The sequence below is a fragment of the Cervus canadensis genome, chromosome 25, assembly GCF_019320065.1.
Source record: "Cervus canadensis isolate Bull #8, Minnesota chromosome 25, ASM1932006v1, whole genome shotgun sequence".
Taxonomy (NCBI): domain Eukaryota; kingdom Metazoa; phylum Chordata; class Mammalia; order Artiodactyla; family Cervidae; genus Cervus; species Cervus canadensis.
In genome coordinates this window covers 48,114,557-48,134,386 of record NC_057410.1, presented here as the reverse complement: position 1 = coordinate 48,134,386, position 19,830 = coordinate 48,114,557, and the positions used below count along the sequence as shown (strand labels likewise).

Below are 19,830 nucleotides of genomic sequence, written 5' to 3'. Positions count from 1 at the left end.
TAGTAAGAGCCTAGGTTTTAATACCAGCTCCATCTCTAATCCATTCTTTAATCTTAGACTGCTTGATTAACCTCCACCTCAGTTTTGTCTTGGGGATGGCAGCAAGCTTTATCATGGGTTTTTGTGCAGTCTAAATGGCATGTGGGCTGCCTAGGTGAGTCAGTTAGTAAGGAGTCTGCCTGCCCATGCAGGAGACATGGGTCTAATCCCTGTGTCGGGAAGATCCTCTGGAGAAGGAGATGGGAACCCACTCCAGTGTTCTTGCCTGGGAAATCCCATGAGCCGAGGAGCCTGGCAGGCTTCAGTTCATGTGGTCGCAAAGCGTCAGACAGGACTGAGTAACTGAAGGACAGCAAGAACCTGCTGTGTATATTTGTTACATATGTTAGCACTTTCTGAAACTGTTATAATAAAGATTCTGCACTGAAAAATGCCACCATTCGGCATTTTTTGCACATAACATTTATCCAGCTTTATTCTTAAGCTTTATTTATTATTTTATTTATTTTTTGGCTGTTGAAAGAGGTGGAAATTTGGCTTTCTGTGTATCCTGTGCTGGCTGTACCCATGGATTTTGGAGAATGAGGATGGTGAAAGGTGGGAATAAATGGGACTGGGCAAGAAAATCACTTTTATATGTGGCAGCTGATATTAACTACTCTTTTTCTTCCTTTTTTTCCTCCTGTATTTTAAGTGGTTGGGTAGTGTTTTGGTATTTACCAAACAAATACAGGTTTGTTTCATTTACGAAATGGTTCTTTCTTAACCTGTGCTTCCATGAGAAATGTAAAGAGTGTGTATACATGATAATACCTAAAAATCTTACAGAATATTTGTATGATACTTGTACTACATAAAATTGTTTGGTTTTTTTTAAAAAAAAAAAAAAAGGAGAAAAGCATACACTTTTCTTCTTTTTGGTTGCATCCTGCAGTCTGTGGGATTAGTTCCCCCACCAGGGATTGAACCCAGGCCTTTGGCAAAGAGCGTGTGGTGTCCTAACCACTGGACTACCAGGGAATTCCTAGCTTACATGTTTTACTAAATCTTTTCTTTTTTTTAACGTGTACTTAGGGGCCTTCATAAATAATGAAGACCTAACAGATGAGCGGAGTAGGACTCTTCATGCCTTTTAGACCAATAATGCATTTGTGAAGCAGTAACAAGACAAGGATGTGGCTGAGGCAGTCGTTGGTGGGGTGTGGCCAGCAGGTGTGTGGGGGTGCACGGTTGTGCAGTCAGTGTGTGAACGGAGATCCCGGCCGTCGCGTCCATCCCAGACCTCTGCGAGAGGCCTTTCCTCTCTCCCCTGGCACCGCGGCGGCCCCACTCTCCCGGAAACGTCGTGGGCAGCTTTGGTACCTGGGTCACATCTTGGGAACGGTGTGTTCCGTGCCTCAAGAATGTGTTGCTCTAGCAACGTTGTGTTATTTTCCCCAGTGTTATTGAAAATAGTCTTTGATGCTTCACTTAACATTTATAAGTGCCTGGTACATTTATCATGTTTTTATTAGGAAGGAAAATGTAACCAAAGAAAGTATTTCTGTTTTAAGCAAGTTTATAAATACTTTTTCTAAAATTAAAGTCAACTTGAATGTGGGCAAAAATGGCAATGAAGAGAATGTAAAAACAATCTTTTAGATATATGGGTATGATATCTAAGTGTTTCATAGATTTTAATGAATATAGATAAAGTAATATGCTAATTACTTTGGACATGAGAAGCCCCTCGTTTTTGTCGAAAGAAGTAATGATCATTTAAAATAATGTATTCACTGACTTTAAAAAAAGTGTCAGATAAGCTTACCCTACATGGTTTAAAATTTGTAAACAATTGACATTTTTGTTTTTTACATTTACTTATGAGCACAATGGAAAATGTGTTTGTTGCGATGTAATAGACTAGCATGTATAGATGGAATTCATTTTGATTTAATAAACCATCTTGTACTTTTTTCTAGGTTTTTTTGTATGTGTGATAAAATCTTGCAGAGTATAAGTTTATCTATAGTAATAACTAGTTTTCATTGCTTCTTTAGATTCCTTAACTTTAGGCACATCTCAATTTTCTATTTATCCATCTTCCATTCCTTGCCAATAGTATTGCACTTTTCTACAATTTTGGAAAATCTTGGAAATCAGATCCAGGGATTATTAAAGCCACAGAAGAACAAAAGAAAAAGGTAGCAAGATACAATCTAACTAGTTACATGTGTTTTATTGCCAGATTATCAGTATTTTTAGCAGATATGAGAATACAAAGAAACAGAATTTCAAACCAAACTGAGATTATGTATATAGTTGATGCTCTTGAGATGCCTGTCCTTATACTTCCTTGATATTTTAAAATGACATTTAAAATTTTCATGTTTCTCTCCTCTCTAAGGATTATGATTGTTTTAAGGGACTAATAAAGTATTTTAAACAACTCTGTAAACCTTCAGCACATAAATTTGCATCCATTAAGTAAATGTTTGTTAAAAGACCATGTAAACTAGAAGGCCAGAAAACTGGTTGATAGTATAGATAAATTGTTCTAATAACAAACATATTTGTATATATGATCCAGGGCACCCCTCATCTATAGCCCAGGTACTTAGGAAGCCGAATTTGTAATCCAAAGAGGTCATGTTAAGTAGAGAATTAGACCAGAGGCAGTTAAATTATTTTAAGAGCTGTTTACCCAGTCGCTGAAAGCAGAGCAGACCCTGATGAGCGACTCTGCCCACAGTGAGTAAGGCACTAGCGGTCCCTTACAGTCTGCCCCTCTCTGTCTGCATCCAGAGCGCAGAGCAGACCCTGATGAGCGACTCTGCCCACAGTGAGTAAGGCGCTAGCGGTCCCTTACAGTCTGCCCCTCTCTGTCTACATCCAGAGCGCAGAGCAGACCCTGATGAGTGACTCTGCCCACAGTGAGTAAGGCACTAGCGGTCCCTTACAGTCTGCCCCTCTCTGTCTGCATCCAGAGCGCTGCTCTGTGTCCCAGGGGGCCGCAGGCTTCACTGCTAATTGATTTGCCAGGTTTCTTAAGTCATCATCTAGCTCCGAAGATTCGAGTCTTTTTGGATTCAGGTTTACATTTATCTCTTAATCATCAAAACCCATTCAGACTAGTTCTTAGGTAATTTAGTTTTATTCCCGTAACTTAGGTTTAGGGTTGCTTTTTCATATATCCAAGAAATAAAATTTCTGTATCCAGATTATAGTAAAATAACAGAAGTAAGTGAAGAAATTTATTACTTTCAGCTGAAAACCTTGGTTAATTAAAAATAAATGTGTCTGTTGACACTTACATGAATACTGTTACTGAGTGTAGTTGATTTTCAGTGTTGTTTTTGTTTCAGGTGTACATCACAGTGACTCAGCTGTGTTCACTGAGTCACTGAGTTTTATATGTGTAATCCGAGAAATAATAGATTCTCTTTCAGATTCTTTTCCCTTACAGTTTATTCCAAAATATTGAGTATAGTTCCCTGTGCTATGCAGTAGGTCCTTGTTGGTTATCTATATTTAGTAGTGCCTGTTGACACTCATATTGATGGAATAATAGCTGATGAATATTGTTCTGTTTTGAATGAAGTTTTTTTTTTTAATTCACAGACAATAGTTGAACTTGCAGAGACAGGAAGTCTGGACCTCAGTATATTCTGCAGTACCTGTTTGGTAGTATTTTTTTCTTTATTCTTCCCTTTCTCCTTTTCCCTTAGCAGTGGCGTAGCATAGAGAGTTTGGGAAACCAGGACAGTGTCTTTCACTGAGCACGTTCCATGATCCCCCAGCCAGAAGGCTTTTGGATCATGGGACAGGAGGAAAGATGGTGAAAGGATATCTTCTTCCCAGTGTTCTCCTTCCCACTGATGTTACACCTTAACTGCATTTCTGATTCAGTATCGTTCATTCATTTATATTCATTCTTTTTTTCTCAGAATGTAATTCAACAAAAAACTAATAAAGTATTTAAAATCAAAAGTTTACCATGATTCCCTAATATGCTGTTATCCTAATCATATTTTAAGAAACTTGTTTCTTATATTTAAAGGCCATGATGGGAAATTAGGTAACCTTTAAGACAACATTAGAGCAGTTATCCATCTGTGTTAGAGTGTTTATGCAAATTAGAGCACTCTTTCATCATTGACAGTAAAAGTTACCATATTCAGCCAGGTCATAGATAATAAAACAGTTTTGTGGTTTAGGGATTTTCTGCTTGGTTTTTGTAATCAGTTCTTGTGGAAAATGTATGGACTGCCACAGTCTTTTCTGTGGCATATAGCATTCCTGTATAAACCATGTTTCTCTGTATGGAAATGGAAATATCCCCAAATCATGCTTGAAACTAAATGTTCTTTTATACCTTTAAGTTATACACTGCAACTGAATTAACATCTTAACAATAATAATGAATAATTGACTTAGTTGAGAATTCTGGATTGAGTTTTTGAAATTAAGCTCTAATTCTACAGATTCTTTTGTTTCACTTAACATTCTTAGACAGTTATGATTTTGGATTTTCACTGTATATACTGTTTTATTTTTGGTAACAACTTTAGAGTACTGATTCTTTTGTATTTTAAAGAATGCTTTAAAAATATTTTTATTTCTGTGCTTTACAATGGGTAATTTGCAGAATTGTATTCTTCTTTTTTTCAGAATTGTATTCTTAACGTTTAGAACATTTTTATGTTCTACTATTCTATGAACATATTATCCTGTTCCATAAAGTCAAGTATACATTGCTGATGTTTTTGCCATATGGCAAACAGATTCTTTTATATAAAGTTGCTCAATACAGTTTCATTATTAAGTAAATATCTGATGGCAAGAACAAGACTATTGTCATTATAGCATAAATGTTTTCATTATGTGTTATGTTACAGTAAGTTGTAGTTCTGGATAGATAATTTGGCATTGTAAAAGAGCATGTCGTATTATATGAAGAGCATATATTATATCTTTCAAGAGCATGTCGTATTATAAAATGATTCAAACTGACAGAGGTATTTGTAATTATTTGGGTATTCTTCAGTTTGACAAATAGGTAAGAAGACATACATAAATCAGAATTTCCTGAAAATGAACTGCTCTGGAAGTGAACTAAGGCAGCTGTTGTGTTCAGGAGCCTTGCGTCAGTTTTTGTGCAGAATTCCTTCATAGCTGTTGCCCAAAGAGGAGACTTAGCTGAGAGTTGCAAGTTAGGGTAGAAGTTGTTTGGTATATCCTACTTCTTTCTGCTGATGGATTTAGTCTCATATCTGTGATGAAGAATAACTTAGCCTTTTCTTGGGTCCACAGATAATTTTAGTACAGGTAAGAGCCACATAATGCACCGATGCCTTTTTCTTAGTACCCTCAGAATCATGCATGCTTATGTAAAGTGTTGGGGAGACGACAGTGCTTTTGTTGAAGCACCAGTGAAGGGCATTATAAAATTTGCTTCTAGCAAGTGTTATAACTCTAGCTCTTGTCACGCATCCAGCATTGGGGCTAACAGCTCTTTGAAGGTCACTAATGAGTTCTTGTATTCACTTGATTGCTTTAGAGTCGTGGAGAGAAAGGCATTTCACAACATTTAAAACAGAAGGCATTATGAAAATTAACTCTTTATTGCCTGTCAAGAGCTGTATAATATATGTTCTGTTTTTAGAACACACAGGGACTGCCTAAACTTCACAAGCATGTTGTATTTTCTTAGGTAGTGGTCTTGCACTTCAGCAGGGTAAAGTGCTGTGCCTTAATGAGATCTGAAGAGGCTCTGAAAGACACGTGCACTTACTGGGTTTTTGTTGTTGTTGTTGCTAGATTTGTTAACTCTGAGAAGACATTTTATTAATGATTTGAATTTTAAAAGCTGCTTTTATTCACTTCTAAGGACTTTCCTATTACTAAGGAACAGTTTCATTTTATTAAACAGCAACCAGTATCATTCACTGTGATAGATTTTCATTAAGAAGCCAGAAGAGTGATATTTGAGGAATTTAAGGGTTATGAATTAAATATAGTACCATTCACTGCAATAGTAGATTGGTATTTGATTCTTATTTTTGTAAATTGATAGTTCTGCCCCACCTTAGGAGTTTTTATTTATTTGTTTGTTTATTTGACTGTCCACACAGCAAGGAATTTGTATTTTAGTGTAGCCTTCTTTTTCATCTTTGTTGTTACAGTTGAAATTTTATTAAACAAGAATGGTTTTTGATTGGATCTATTCCTTTGGAAACCTTGGTGTAATCCTTTTCAAAAAATAGTTTTTTTCATAATTGTATTTTGAGAAAATGTTCAGCTTTTCTGTCTTAGGTCCAGTGCCTTTGTAATCTTTTCACATGCCTGTTAACAGATACGGAAACCAGTAAGGTCCAAACACTGTGGTGTGTGTAACCGCTGTATAGCAAAGTTCGACCATCATTGCCCGTGGGTGGGTAACTGTGTGGGTAAGTTTTATTTCTAAATGTTTTATTTCTAAAACATTTAAAAGTTTTAAACATTTAAAACATCTAAAGGTTTTATTTCTAAAGTTTTATTTCTAGGTAAGTAATTTCTAAATGTATTGTTCATTTATATTGCTCTAGGTAACTAATGAAGTACAACATTCAAGTAGACACAGAAGCTTTGTTCTTGCAACATGCAACACCCCCTCGTTCCCCTAATTATTTTCTTGTTCGCAGTACATCAGCTCAGTTGTGAGAGAGGGGAAAAGACATCATAAAATCAGTGTCTAGGGAGAAGGCGAGGGTGGGACGTTTCGAGAGAACAGCATCAAAACATGTATGTTATCTAGGGTGAAACAGATCATCAGCCCAGGTTGGATGCATGAGACAAGTGCTTGGGCCTGGTGCACTGGAAGACCCAGAGGGATCGGGTGGAGAGGGAGGTGGGAGGGGGGATTGGGATGGGGAACACATGTAAATCCATGGCTGATTCAGGTCAATGTATGGCAAGAGTCACTACAATATTGTAAAGTAATTAGCCTCCAACTGATAAAAATAAATGGAAAAAAAAAATCAGTGTCTAGGAAAGACTGATATAATTTCTTAATCAGTTCTCTCTGGTACCTCCTCTTTCCTGTTTTCTCCATTGGACAGCAGTGAAATCAGTAAAGACGCATGTTGTGTTGTCTTTTAGTTAAACTAGAGAAAGTAAGATGATTAAAATTTGCTACAAGATTGTTACGTACAGAGGCAAAGAAGAATGACAGATAAGAACTCTACATTCAAAAAAAAAAAAAAAGAACTCTACATTCGTCAATGTTCAGAATAGTACAGTCTAAGGAAGTGGACTCAGTGGCCTGAGAGATGACCATGGAGATTTTATGAGGGGACAGCAGGGAAATGTTACAAAGATTGTATGACTCTTGGGGAGAAACCTTTAAAAAGTTGGATTATAAAATTTATAAAAGTAAAGATAAAATAGGGTTGTTTAAACCTCAAAGCACACAGTGAAAGCTCAAAATTGTGATTTATTTGGTTCATTAAGACTTTTGACTTCAGAATGCATTTCATTGCAGTCACTATATCTTTGTGTGTAATTGTAAGCATTCTTTTATTTAAAGACTTTGATTAAAACAACTGTTTTCTTGACAATCATTTTATGAAATGAATAACATATGTGATTATTGTCCAGTGTGTATCTCACTATTCATGGCATTTCCCCACCCCAGCATCATCTCTAGGTATGTGTCTGGTTGTTTTTTCTTAGCTGGAAAAAAATTGCTTCTGTTTTGTATTTTAGGTGCAGGCAACCACAGATACTTTATGGGCTACCTGTTCTTCTTGCTTTTTATGATCTGCTGGATGATTTATGGTTGTATTTCTTGTGAGTACAGTTAGTACTTTTTATCTTCTTAAAGCAAATGTTTGCAACCTCACGCTTTACCATATTAACAAAAAACACTGTAATGACAAATGTCTTTTAACTGGGGCACTTCACTACAATGAAAAAATAGATATAGAACTATCAAACATTCAGTAGAGTATAAGCAACAGAGTTATCAGTTAATTATCTTTTAATAGGTTTTGAATAGCTGGGTAAAATACACCAAGATTTTTCACGTTGCATGCTTGCTTTACTTTAGTAGTTTGTAAATTTTGGGATTATGCCAGTTGCTCTTTCTTATAAAACAGCTGGGAAAATATAGTTGAAGTTCAGTTTTCACAGAACTTGAAATATTTTGAAGAGTAAGGTATAATTATTGTCTACTAGAGAATATTTAAAAGGTTAAAAATAAGGTGTCATTCACTGGTCATATGGTTTAGTATTTTAGAAGAAATAATAGGCTTTTATTGCACTGAGAACATAATTTGGAAAGAATTTGAATGAAAATATTAGTTACTGTCCTTCAGGCCTTGTTGGTATTTAGCATGAAGACATATTAGATACTGACTTGAAAATAAGTCTTGGATGATTTCCTAGTCTTCCTACTCCCACAGATATTAAGAATAATCTCTATTATTATTAATACCGTAATGAAAAAGGAGGCTAGTTCCTCAAATAGAGATGAACAGAGAGAAAGTTTTGGCTAGAGATCTTTACCTAATTTCTGGCAGTCCAGCACCCCTAAGAAAGAGCACAGTCCAGCAATAACACCAGTTCTTTATGGCAGCAGCTCTCTGAGTAAATTTTGTTTTGGAAAAAGCTCTCCTCCCCGAGGTGATCATATATTATATGCCTTCCCTCCAAAGAAGTCTCACATGTATATATCATCTTATCTTTGTATAAAGGAAATGTTTCTAAAGTATTCTATGTATGCAGTACCAATCAGATAAAAGCTGTTGTTACAGTACAGATTTGTTTGTTTTTAAGATTGGCTGCTCCTTTCTGTTCTTTATGTTTTTTCACTAATGGATAAGGGGATTATTTATGAGTACAAAAATATTTGCATTGAAAGTCATCAGTTAAATTCTTAGGTCATGTTTTCTTAGTGGTACCTACCACAAAATCATCCACAAGGGGCCTGGATGATGATCGAGTAAATCTGAGTACGTCTGCTCTGATTTTAGACTGGGGACTCCACTGTGAGACCAGTTACACCAAGGATGGATTTTGGACGTATATTACTCAAATTGCCACCTGTTCACCTTGGATGTTCTGGATGTTTCTGAACAGTGTTTTTCACTTCATGTGGGTGGCTGTATTACTCATGTGTCAAATGTATCAGGTATGTGCACATGCGTTGTTCTTTAGTGTGCTGAGAACTCTTAAAAATTCACTCCTTGCTTAAAAGATAATAGCGTATCCTCTTTATAACCACTCCTACTTTTCAATAATTAAAATTTTTTCAAGAGTTAAAATTTTCAATTTGCTGTTCCTTTCTTCTTCCCTGTCTTCCCACCTCTCCCCCCTCTTCTTATATTAGGGACTTTTGACTTGCAGTACTGCTCTTGACGAAGCTTATGATTTCTGTCTTTGCTGATTTACATACATCCAATTGGATATAACTGTGAGCTTAAATTGATGGTGACATTAATTTTGTATGTGTTTGAATGGTAATATTTTATTACCTGCAAATATCAGTATTTATTCAAGCGTTTGTTTTTTTTAACTTAATTTTTTAAGTTAAGAATTTTTTCTTAATTAAGAAAACTGATACACGTGGATTTTCTCTGTGTGTGCTGTGTGTACTCAGTCGTATCCAACTCTTTGCAACCCATGGACTGTAGCCCACCAGGTTACTGTATCCATGGAATTTTTCAGGCAAGAATACTGGAATGGGTAGCCATTTCCTTCTTCAGGGGATCTTCCTGACCAGGGTTCGAACCTGTATCTCTTGCATCTCCTGCATTGGCAGGCGGGTTCTTTACCACTGAGCCACCTGGGAAGCCCTTTCCTTTTAATTAGAGTTTTAAAATCTCCTGCTTAAAGGAGCCGATGGAGTAGTAGTATGTACATAATGTCTGTCTCTCCACATACACAATGCCTGTTTAAAAATTATTTCCCTGTTTAGCTAGCTACTTTTCATAGAACAGATGATCTCATGTACACCAGCTTGATGTCTCCTGATGGAAAAGCAAAGACAGACTTCATCATTGTTTTCTCCATCCTAATCCTCTTGAGAATTAATTTTAAATTTATTTTATATTAAATATTCAGAGATTTAATGGTTTGCTTTCTTTTGCCTCTTAGATATCATGTTTAGGTATTACTACAAATGAAAGAATGAATGCCAGGAGATACAAGCACTTTAAAGTCACAACAACATCTATTGAAAGTCCATTCAAGTACGTACATTTCTGTGGATTTAATATTTTCTCTTGAAGTTCCTTCACGAAGTTCCTTACTAACTACACTAAGCAAATAGGTAATGAGTACCTCAAAGAGAAGTACTTTCTTTTAAAGTGGCAATAAGATATGAAATAGGGAATATTTCTTTACTTAGCCATGTATAAAATAGCTTGTAAAACATAAATACCAAGATTTCACTTTTTCCTTTAATTATATAATTCAAACTTTATTGACCTACTAACATTTAGTATTTGTTCTTTAACATTTCCATCAATTTATAAGTTTTCATTCAAAAATGAAAAAATTGAAATAATATTTTAAAAATACAATTGCTTGAAATTCATTATTTAGGGAAATTTCTTAGACTCTTGGGCAGCTACTTTTTGCTTCAGATTACTTATTATTATTTTAATATTTATTTGTTTATTTGCCTGTACTGGATCTTAGTTGCAGTACTCAGGATCTTTAGTTGCACCATGTAAACTCTTAGCTGCAGCATGTGGGATGTAGTTCCCTGCCCAAGGATCGAACCCAGGTCCCCTGCATTGAGAGTGTGTATTCTTAGCCACTGATTACTTATTTTATTTGCTGTTTGAATGACGCACATCTGTCTCATGGTGGTTTTGATTTGTGTTTCCCTAACGATTAGTGTAATGTTGAACGTCTTTTCATGTCTGTTGGCCATCAGTCTATTCAGATCATCTATTTTTAGTTGGATTATTTGCTTTTTTTCTATTGAGTTGTGTGAGTTCTTTATATAGTTTGGATGTCAACCTTTTATCAGATATATGATTTGCAGACATTTTCTCCCATTCAGTAGGTTGCCTTTTCATTTTGCTGATGGTTTCCTTTGCTGGGCAGAACCTTTTTAGTTTAATGTTGTCTCATTTATTTTTGCTTTGTTACCTTTGCTGTTGGTGTCAGATTCAGAAATTCATCACCAAGACTAATGTCAAGGAGCTTACCATCTCTGTTTTCTGGTTTCAATTCATAAATTCAAGTCTAATCCATTTTGAGTTAATTTCTGTATATAGTGTAAGATAGTGGTTCAGTTTTCCCAACACCATTTATTGAAGAGATTGTACTATTCTTTTATTTATATATGTATATATTTTGAAATTTGCATTCAGTTTGGTTAAACAGTAGTTTCCTAATAATATGAAATATTTAAAACTTTGAGTTTTACTCAAACAAATTTTCTACTACCTTCAAGCTTTTGTGGTGCTATTAATTGTTGCATGCTTCTAGAAAGCACGCAGATCTTTAAAAGAAAAAAATAACAACAGTCAGTTGAACAGTTTTGAGAATTCTCCCATTGGCACAATAATTACATAAGGTGTAAAACTGACTGTTTTTCCAAAGGTATTCTTGAAGTTTCTGAAATTCTTGAATTCCAAAATTCCAGGAACTTCCCTTGACATTTCTTGTTTTAAATTGTTACTCTTAGGTACACTGTCACATTTGTGCTATTTATGTTTATTTTCTCTTTTACTTTCTCAGTTTTGAATATAGTTTGTCTCCTTGCCAAAGAGCTGCCAGTCAAGGAAAGGTTTTATCAAAAATTGCATTTTACATAGGAATGAGAGATGGATGTTTGAATAACTTTAAAATATAATAGTGTAACCCATGGTATAAGCACAAGAGAAAAATCAGTGTTGTCAGAGCTCTGAAGAAACATGAATGCATAACTTGTAGAGTTATAAGCAGATTCTTTCTGACAAAAAATCTGAGTATTTAAGTTTGGAAAAAATATATTTAACATTAAAATGTTAAAAAGTTATGTTAAACTCAAAGTTATTATACTAATAGACTATTTTTTTCTTTTTCTGTTTGTTTCTGTTTTTTTTTTTTTTTTGTGGGGGGTTGTTTAGCCATGGATGTGTAAGGAATGTTATAGACTTCTTTGAATTTCGATGCTGTGGCCTCTTTCGTCCTGTTATCGTGGACTGGACCAGGCAGTATACGATAGAATATGACCAAATATCAGGATCTGGGTACCAGCTCGTGTAGCAACATCTTTATCCTTTGAAGCATATTGCTGAGTGGTGCCTGAAAATTGTGTCTGTCCGTGTCTCTCTCACACTCGAATCCACATCCTTTGAACAAATAGCATGCTATATGTAGGGCTAACAGTGAACTTTACAGTCTTTTTTCCAACACTTTTATTAACAAAGGTAAACATGGACAGAACACACTGCCACTTCTGGGAAGAATAAAGATCTTAAAAAGAATTTTAATGGTTCTTAATGTGGGAATTCACAACATACGCAGCTTTTTGGTTTTGTTCTCATAACATTTTTCATGAGGAAAGAGGGAACTTATTCTGTTGACAGACATGGTTTACTGATCAGAAATGTTCGAGTCTAGCTAAAACTAAATTTATGGTATACAGCTAAATTTTATAATGCAATCTACTATTAGTATTGCATTTAATTCCAAGAGAGTTGTCTTAAATTGATTCAGACTAGTATTATGTACGTGTTAGAATGTACATGTAAATACTGTGATGAAAATCATGTGGTTTTATTAGGGATCTACTGTAATGTGTCTTCAGAGGCACAGGAAAATAATGTTCACCAAAAAAATGTGCTAACAATATTTTATTGCTATCAGCTGTTGAAGTGCTGATATATTTCTGGTTCAGTGAAATAATTTGTAGTAACTTTGCTCTTAAGGTTTTATGGTCTGATAATAAAGCACTTGCATGAGTATAGTAAGTCATGTTATTTTGTTCAACTTAAAAGCCCTACTAAGTGCATGATGCACCTCATAGAATGTATACTAGCACACACTATCCAGTAAAGCATAAATTAGAATTTAATTTGATGTGCAAATAGTCCAATTTTTAAGAGTTGAGCTATTTTCAAGTTAATGCAAAATTCTCAGTAATAGAGATAAATGGATATACAGCAAAAATAAATTATAGACAAAATAATGGGAGTCTAGCTAAAGATGGAGCATGATTTCTGTACATAATGGACATGTGAATAAAAGAAAAGCTAATGGTATATTCTGGTTTTTAAAAAATGACCTATCAGAAAGGATTTTATCTTTAAGATTGTTTCAGTTTTCCCATTGTTGAATGTTTTGAAATTTGTTAATGCTGTCTGAAACAATCTCAGAAAGATTTTCTAATTGTTAAACATGATGCACTGATCAATTTTCGTTGCAGCATTTCCATAGTCTCACGGTGAACTGTTAGTCACTGCTTCCACGAGTATTGTTTACAGAGTGAGGGTTGGTGTGGTCCTCTTTAAGTGCTGTAGCAGACTGTGGTTCGAGCGACCTGTGGGAAACGTGTGAGAGGGAACAGGCCGGGGAGAGTGGGACGAGGGTGGCCAGACTGATGACAGACCCTAGCCCAGTGTAAAGATTGTGTATCTGTATATAATAATTTATCAAATAGTTTTCTCTCTGTGTCTCCATGTGTTAGTGTGTTTAAAGCTGCTCGTTTCATTTTATCCAACCAAAAAGAAAAGGGAGATAACTAATGAGCTTCTCGTGATGTTCAATATTGCTGTTAATAGGCATTATACCCTGCAAGTTCACTGCATGTCTGATGCTTGGTAAAATTAGTATTCTCTGTAAAATGCAGATTACAGGTATTAAAGCAATCTAGTGGTAAACCCGCCCCTTGCCTTAGTAGGAGGAGCAGCGAAAATGTATATAGTTGATGTTCAGTATTTCCAAGTACCATTTTTATATAGTAGTTTCTTTGACCATAAGTCATACATCAAAAAGATTACTTAGTGTATGTGAGTGTTTTAATATTAGAAAATTGGCATACCTACTTTATTTTTGAAAAGGGAAGAGATGGGTGTGGGGTGGCAATAGCATCGTGCCATTTTGTCATAGAATGTACAAAATTGGTTAACTTTACAAATGTCTCTGCTAGTTTTGACTACTAATTGGGGGAAATTTTAGATAATTTTTAAATTCAAAGTTATTTATAAAAGGCTAGAATTTGTTTTAATTTTTTGTATTTTGAGCCACTTCACATGAAGACTCAGTTGCAATTTTTATCGAAACATTTTTTATTAACAGTCAAATACAATGGTGGTTTTCTCAGAGTTTGAATGAGAGTGTTGTTACCATGTTCTTTCTTTATGGTACAATATTCTTTTAAGTGTGAAAGAAATGTCTTTCAGTTAAATAGAAAAAAAAAAAACCTCTAGATGTATACATGGAAAATATTAGCAATGTTAATGCTTTAGCACTAAGCTATCTCATAGCACCACTGAAATCTCTAACTCAGAAATGGTCAGATGGTCAGGAGCCAACTATGCAGCAGTGTATCTTCTAATGATTTTACAGGTCTTACGCGTGGAACCAGTTTAACCCCATTCTGAAGTTGTGTATAAGGGTGACCCTTTGAGGAATAGTTCATGTCAGCTTAATTGGATACTTTTAGCAAATAGGAACTTACTTCTCAGCTCTAAACATGAATTACTTCTTTGGAATTTTTTCCTTATTTTTGTTGTTCCCAGGAATTTGTTTGAAATATTAATAGGCATAAAACAGCATCATTATTATACTTAAGCTATGGATATTTTTATTTTATATTTTATTTATAACTGTGCCAAGTATTATTTTGCTACTTAACGTGTTATTCTGTGGAAAGAAAAACCTGTAAAGTGTTTAATAAATTAGCTCTCCTTACATAAATTAAATCTGTCAAAATTTTGTAAAATATTAATCAGAATAAATATTGACTCTTAAGTGTGGTGTGTGTTTGTTATTTTGCTCAGTTCACTTCACGAGATTGATGAACTGCTAATATTGGTACCTGTGATATGAAAAGGTTATTCTATATGTTTATATCTGGGTCAACAAGGAATCAAGTGGCAAAACTACAAATTGGCAAAAGTAGAAGGTGAGAAGTATTGTTAAAAGACAAACAAAACTTTCATTCTGTGTATGTGTGCATGTTTGTAATTAATAATTTTAAAATAAGAAAGTATATTTTTCTTTAAGAATTTTGGATTCCATAGAGTTAATTAGGATTCTCAGGAACTGTATGAACCCCCAAGATTTAAACCTTAAGTGTGTCTAAAGACTCTAGTAAATTGGAAACCTATGAAACATTGCTCTCAGTTACTTGAGAAACTGTGTGACAAGGAAAGCTTTATTTGGGAATTTACAAAGGAAAAATTATGGAGGAATCCTTTCCTGTTGATCACATGATTGTTTATGGTTTAACTGAGAACCCAGTGGTATTAAAAAAATAGATTGACCCAATACTCATTTCATAATTATTGTGCTATATTGAAAGTAATGCCTCCAGAGCTATTAGAACTCAAGTAACAATGTTTTAAACAAGTACAAATACAGAAGGAAATCATACAGTAAGCCCTCCCCTTTCCCTCTGGCTAGGTCCTTTTCTCTTTGTTATCTTCTGCAGTGGATCCCCTAGTCCTCCCCAGGTTGGCAGCTTGCACTGTGATGTGGATGCCTGGTTCTAAGAGTTTATGGAGATAATTGGAAACAAGTACATACCAGGGCAAGAAATCTTAGCTTCAAGTCAGAAAGTAAACCTTAAATCTTATCAAACTTTTGGTATATGAGTTTTAAATATCTTTATGTGGCTTTTAAAATAGAAAAATCTGTAATTCCAAGTGGAAAATTCAAAATGTCCCTTGATCTAGGTCAGCTAAGTCACCAACTCAAGGAAATCATATGTGTCTCTTAGAAAAGTTTTTGCCTTTGAATTGAAGTATGAGTGTTTTGCTTAGATAAATTTTACCAGAATATCTCTGTCATCAGATAACAGACTGGTATTGGGAAATACATTAAAGAAAATAATATATTTATTTTAATTGAAGGCTAATTACTTTACAGTATTGTGGTGGTTTTTACCATACATTGACATGAATCAGCCATGGGCGTACAGTGTCCCCTATCCTGAAGCCCCCTCCCACCTCCCTCCCCACCCCATCCCTCTGGGTTGTCCCAGAGCACTAGCTTTGGGTGTCCTGCTTCATGCATTGACTTGCACTGGTCATCTATTTCACATATGGTAATATGCATGTTTCATTGCTGTTCTCTCATATCGTCCCACCCTCGTCTTGGTAAATGCTTTTTAATACACAGCAGTGTTTCTGGTACTGAGTAAGAGAGAGGGACTGTTGCCATCCAAAGCATCAGGAAGCCTCACTGCTACTAATGCTGTTTCTTGGATCTCTAGTTTTACAGTTTTCATCAAATTTGGAAATTTTTCAGTCATCATTTCCAATATTTTTCTGCCCCCTTTCAGCAGACTCCAGTTACACACATATTAGGCCGTTTGAGATTGTCCTGAAGCTCAGTGATAACTCATTATTAAAATTCTCTTAAGTTCACTTAAGTTCTTTACTGCACTGTCTAGTCTGTCATCAGTACTATTTGGTGTATTTTTTATCTGCTACATTATAGTTTTCACCTCCAGTGCTTTATTTGAGCCATTTTTACATCTTCTGATTGCTACTTAACACTTTCAAAATAGACTACTGTTAAAATTAGCTGTTTTAATATTGTTACCTGCTAATTATCACAATGTATATCAGGTCTCAGTTGGTCCTGATAGATTTTATTTTTCATCATTATGGACTATTTTCCTGCTTCTTTGCATGCTTGGTAAATTTAACTTTTTTTATTACTATTATTTTGGAACTTTTGTGTTGGAGTATAGCCAGTTAACAATGTTGTGATGGTTTCAGGTGGACAGCAAAGGGACTCATCCATACATATAGTATAAGTATCCATTCTCCCCCAAACTTCCCCCTCATCCATGCTGTCACATAACATTGAGCAGAGTTCTCTCTGCTGTACTATACAGTAGGACCTCCTTGCTGGTTATCCATTTTAAATATAGCAGTGTGTACATGGTGATCCTGAACTCCCTAACTATCCCTTCCCCCTACCCCCGGCAACTATAAGTTCTTTCTCTAAATCTATGTGTCTGTTTCTGTTTTGTAAATTTGAGCCACTTTAGATTCTGCATATAAGGGATGTCGTACCATATTTTTCCTTCTCTGACTTACTCTACTCAGTAAGGCAATCTCTAGATGCATCCATGTTGCTGCAAATGCCTGGTAATTTTTGATTGGATACCAGACACTAGAAACTGAGTATTGGGTATTTTTTAATTCCTATAGAAACTCCAGAGCATTGCTCTGGGATGCAATTATTCGGAAACTTTGATCCTTTCAGGTTTGCTGATAAGCAGGGTTTTTTAAGACAGAACCAGAGCAGTGTTCAGTTTAGGGTTAATTGTTCGCCATTACTGAAGCAAGACCTGTGTATTCCATCCAGAGTTCCATGAGTCATGCTTCCCGATCTCACTGATGAGAGTAGGCACTATTCCCAGCTCTGTATGGGCACCAGACACTGTTCTGTCTAAATCTTTCAGATGGTTTTTTCCATACTCTTGAGCAGTCACCTCACACGCATGTTCAGTCCAGAACATAGCTGAAGACTTCACGTCGGGGGTTAGGCGGGACTCTATGAATTCCTGGGGTTCTTGCTCTGTGCAGTTCTCTCCAGCCCCTCCACCTCTAGCCGCCTTGGTCCCTCTGGACCCTCAGCTCTGTCTCAACTGGGGTGCCTTCCAGCTCCCTCATTTATTCCCCCTCCTTGCACTATAGCCCAGCTCCCAAAAAGAGTAATAAGCTTGCTAATCTCAAGGCTGACCTCATTTTCCCCTTAACTATCCTTTGTTGCCTATTATCAGTTCTCAAAATCTTATTTTTTTCATGTAATTTGTCTTTATTTTTGATTGTTTCAAGTGAGGTGAATCTGGTTCCTCTCAATCTCAGCTTGACCATAAGTCTGAGCTAATATATTTTTAAAATTTTTAAAAAATTTCCTAATATGGAAAGTAATGACAGATTTAACTGTCATAAACAAAAGCTCTTTGCGGGGGTGGGGGGCTCAGTAACTGAAGAATGTAAAGAGGTCCTGCAGTCAGAAAGTTTGAGAACCAGTGGTCCAGGCCAGCATTTTCCAGTGTTGTTCCTTGAGATGTTAGTGGTTCTATGAACAGTTACTTCCATGCAAGGCTTTCTTCAAGTTAAAACCACAAGTCTCAAGACTTCAATATGCTGATGTGCACTGTGAATCTAAAGGAACATAGGTATAGACAGAGATGGCTGTAACGCTCCCTAAACTTAATTGATCATGGAAACTTTTTAGGGATTGAACTCGGGTCTCATGCATTGCAGGCAGATTCTTTAACATCTGAGCCACCAGGGAAGCCCTTCAGAACTAGACTTGTCAACAAATGTACCAAACCACCACAGGGGCCTGAGTGGTTTGGCCCCTGTTGGGGTGAATATCCCAAGTGGGTCATTTTTAAAACAAAAATATTGGTATTTATGGTGCAACACTTATCACATTTGGATTAATTTGGGGCTACCCTACTGATGCACTTCCAGATGATGAAAGCGATGCCTCTCAGAACAGAGCCTACTCAAAGCCACATTTCCGTTTCTACTCCTGGAACCACCGGAACCTTTGGAGTAGCTGTTTTGCCATGGCTCCCAATTTAAGAATAAATTTAATTCTGAATGGGGGGGTGGCTAAACTTTAAATTTCAAATTATCAGGTGCCTGACAACTTCATGTATTTTCCTCTTGAATATCTGTTAGCATCTGCAGTACAGTTTGGGAAACCTAGTATGATGGGGAATGTTGGCTCTGTGGTAAGTTAAATTCTGATTATCTATAGCACTGAAAAGTTTAGTGGCTTAAAAAGGCATTTTTGTTCACGGATCTGCAATTTAGTCAGGACTCAACAGGAATAACTCACTTTGCACCAGTTGGTATCCACAGGGATAGTTCAAAAAACTGGGCACTGGAATAGTCTGCAAGCTGTTGGTTGATACTGTCTGATGAGGGAGATCTTAGCTGAGGTTATGGCTGTAATACCTACATGTGGCCTCCCCACCCAAGAGTAAGCATCTCGAGAAACAGGCAGGTAGCTTTGTTGTCTTTTCTAGCCTAGCCTGGTCCATTATATGTACTGTTATAAAAATGAGTCACTAAAGTTGACCCTTACTCCAAGGGAACGGTAATTAAGACTCCCATCTTTTGATGGAGCTGCCAAAAGTATTTGTACACATTTGAAACTGCCACAGAATGAATTACATTTATCACGTAAGTCTTCTTCATAACCCTGTATCCTTTATTGTTTTAATTTTTACATACTATTATTTTTGGCTGTGCAGGCTTTCCCTAATTGTGGCAGGCAGGGACTGCTTCTCTCGTGGCCGAGCACAGGCTCTGGTATTGCAGCACGCAGGCTTTCGAGTCCAGGCTCAGCAGCTGTGGCGCATGGGCCTAGTTGTCTGAGGCATGTGGAATCTTCCCAGAGCAGGGATCAAACCCATGTTCCCTACACTGGCAGGCAGGTTCTTAACCACTGGACCACGAGGGAACTCTGTCCCTTATTGATGAACTTCCCCAGCCTGCTGTCCCCTTTCTCACAGTGAAACCTAGCTTATGGAACATGCAGAGTGTTCAAGGCTGTGATGTCAATAATCATGAGCTCTCTTCACCTGGTACACCCTCAACTAGTCTTTTCCCACTAAGGTTATGTGAGATTAAGAGATATTCACACACTAGGCTGGTTCAATTTTAT

General features: G+C 36.2%; 1 protein-coding gene across 1 annotated transcript in view; it reads left to right on the top strand.

The window, feature by feature from the left end:
• The window catches only part of ZDHHC17 (zinc finger DHHC-type palmitoyltransferase 17), a 95,869-nt gene extending 80,935 nt beyond the window's left edge, over positions 1 to 14,934 (top strand). The window contains exons 11-17 of the mRNA XM_043447284.1: positions 2,059 to 2,183; positions 3,601 to 3,663; positions 6,335 to 6,428; positions 7,726 to 7,809; positions 8,994 to 9,151; positions 10,117 to 10,211; positions 12,087 to 14,934. Coding sequence (XP_043303219.1) covers positions 2,059 to 2,183; positions 3,601 to 3,663; positions 6,335 to 6,428; positions 7,726 to 7,809; positions 8,994 to 9,151; positions 10,117 to 10,211; positions 12,087 to 12,225 — 758 coding nt within the window. The 3' untranslated portion in view covers positions 12,226 to 14,934. The remainder of the gene's footprint in view (positions 1 to 2,058; positions 2,184 to 3,600; positions 3,664 to 6,334; positions 6,429 to 7,725; positions 7,810 to 8,993; positions 9,152 to 10,116; positions 10,212 to 12,086) is intronic.
• The last annotated feature ends 4,896 nt before the right edge of the window (positions 14,935 to 19,830 follow it).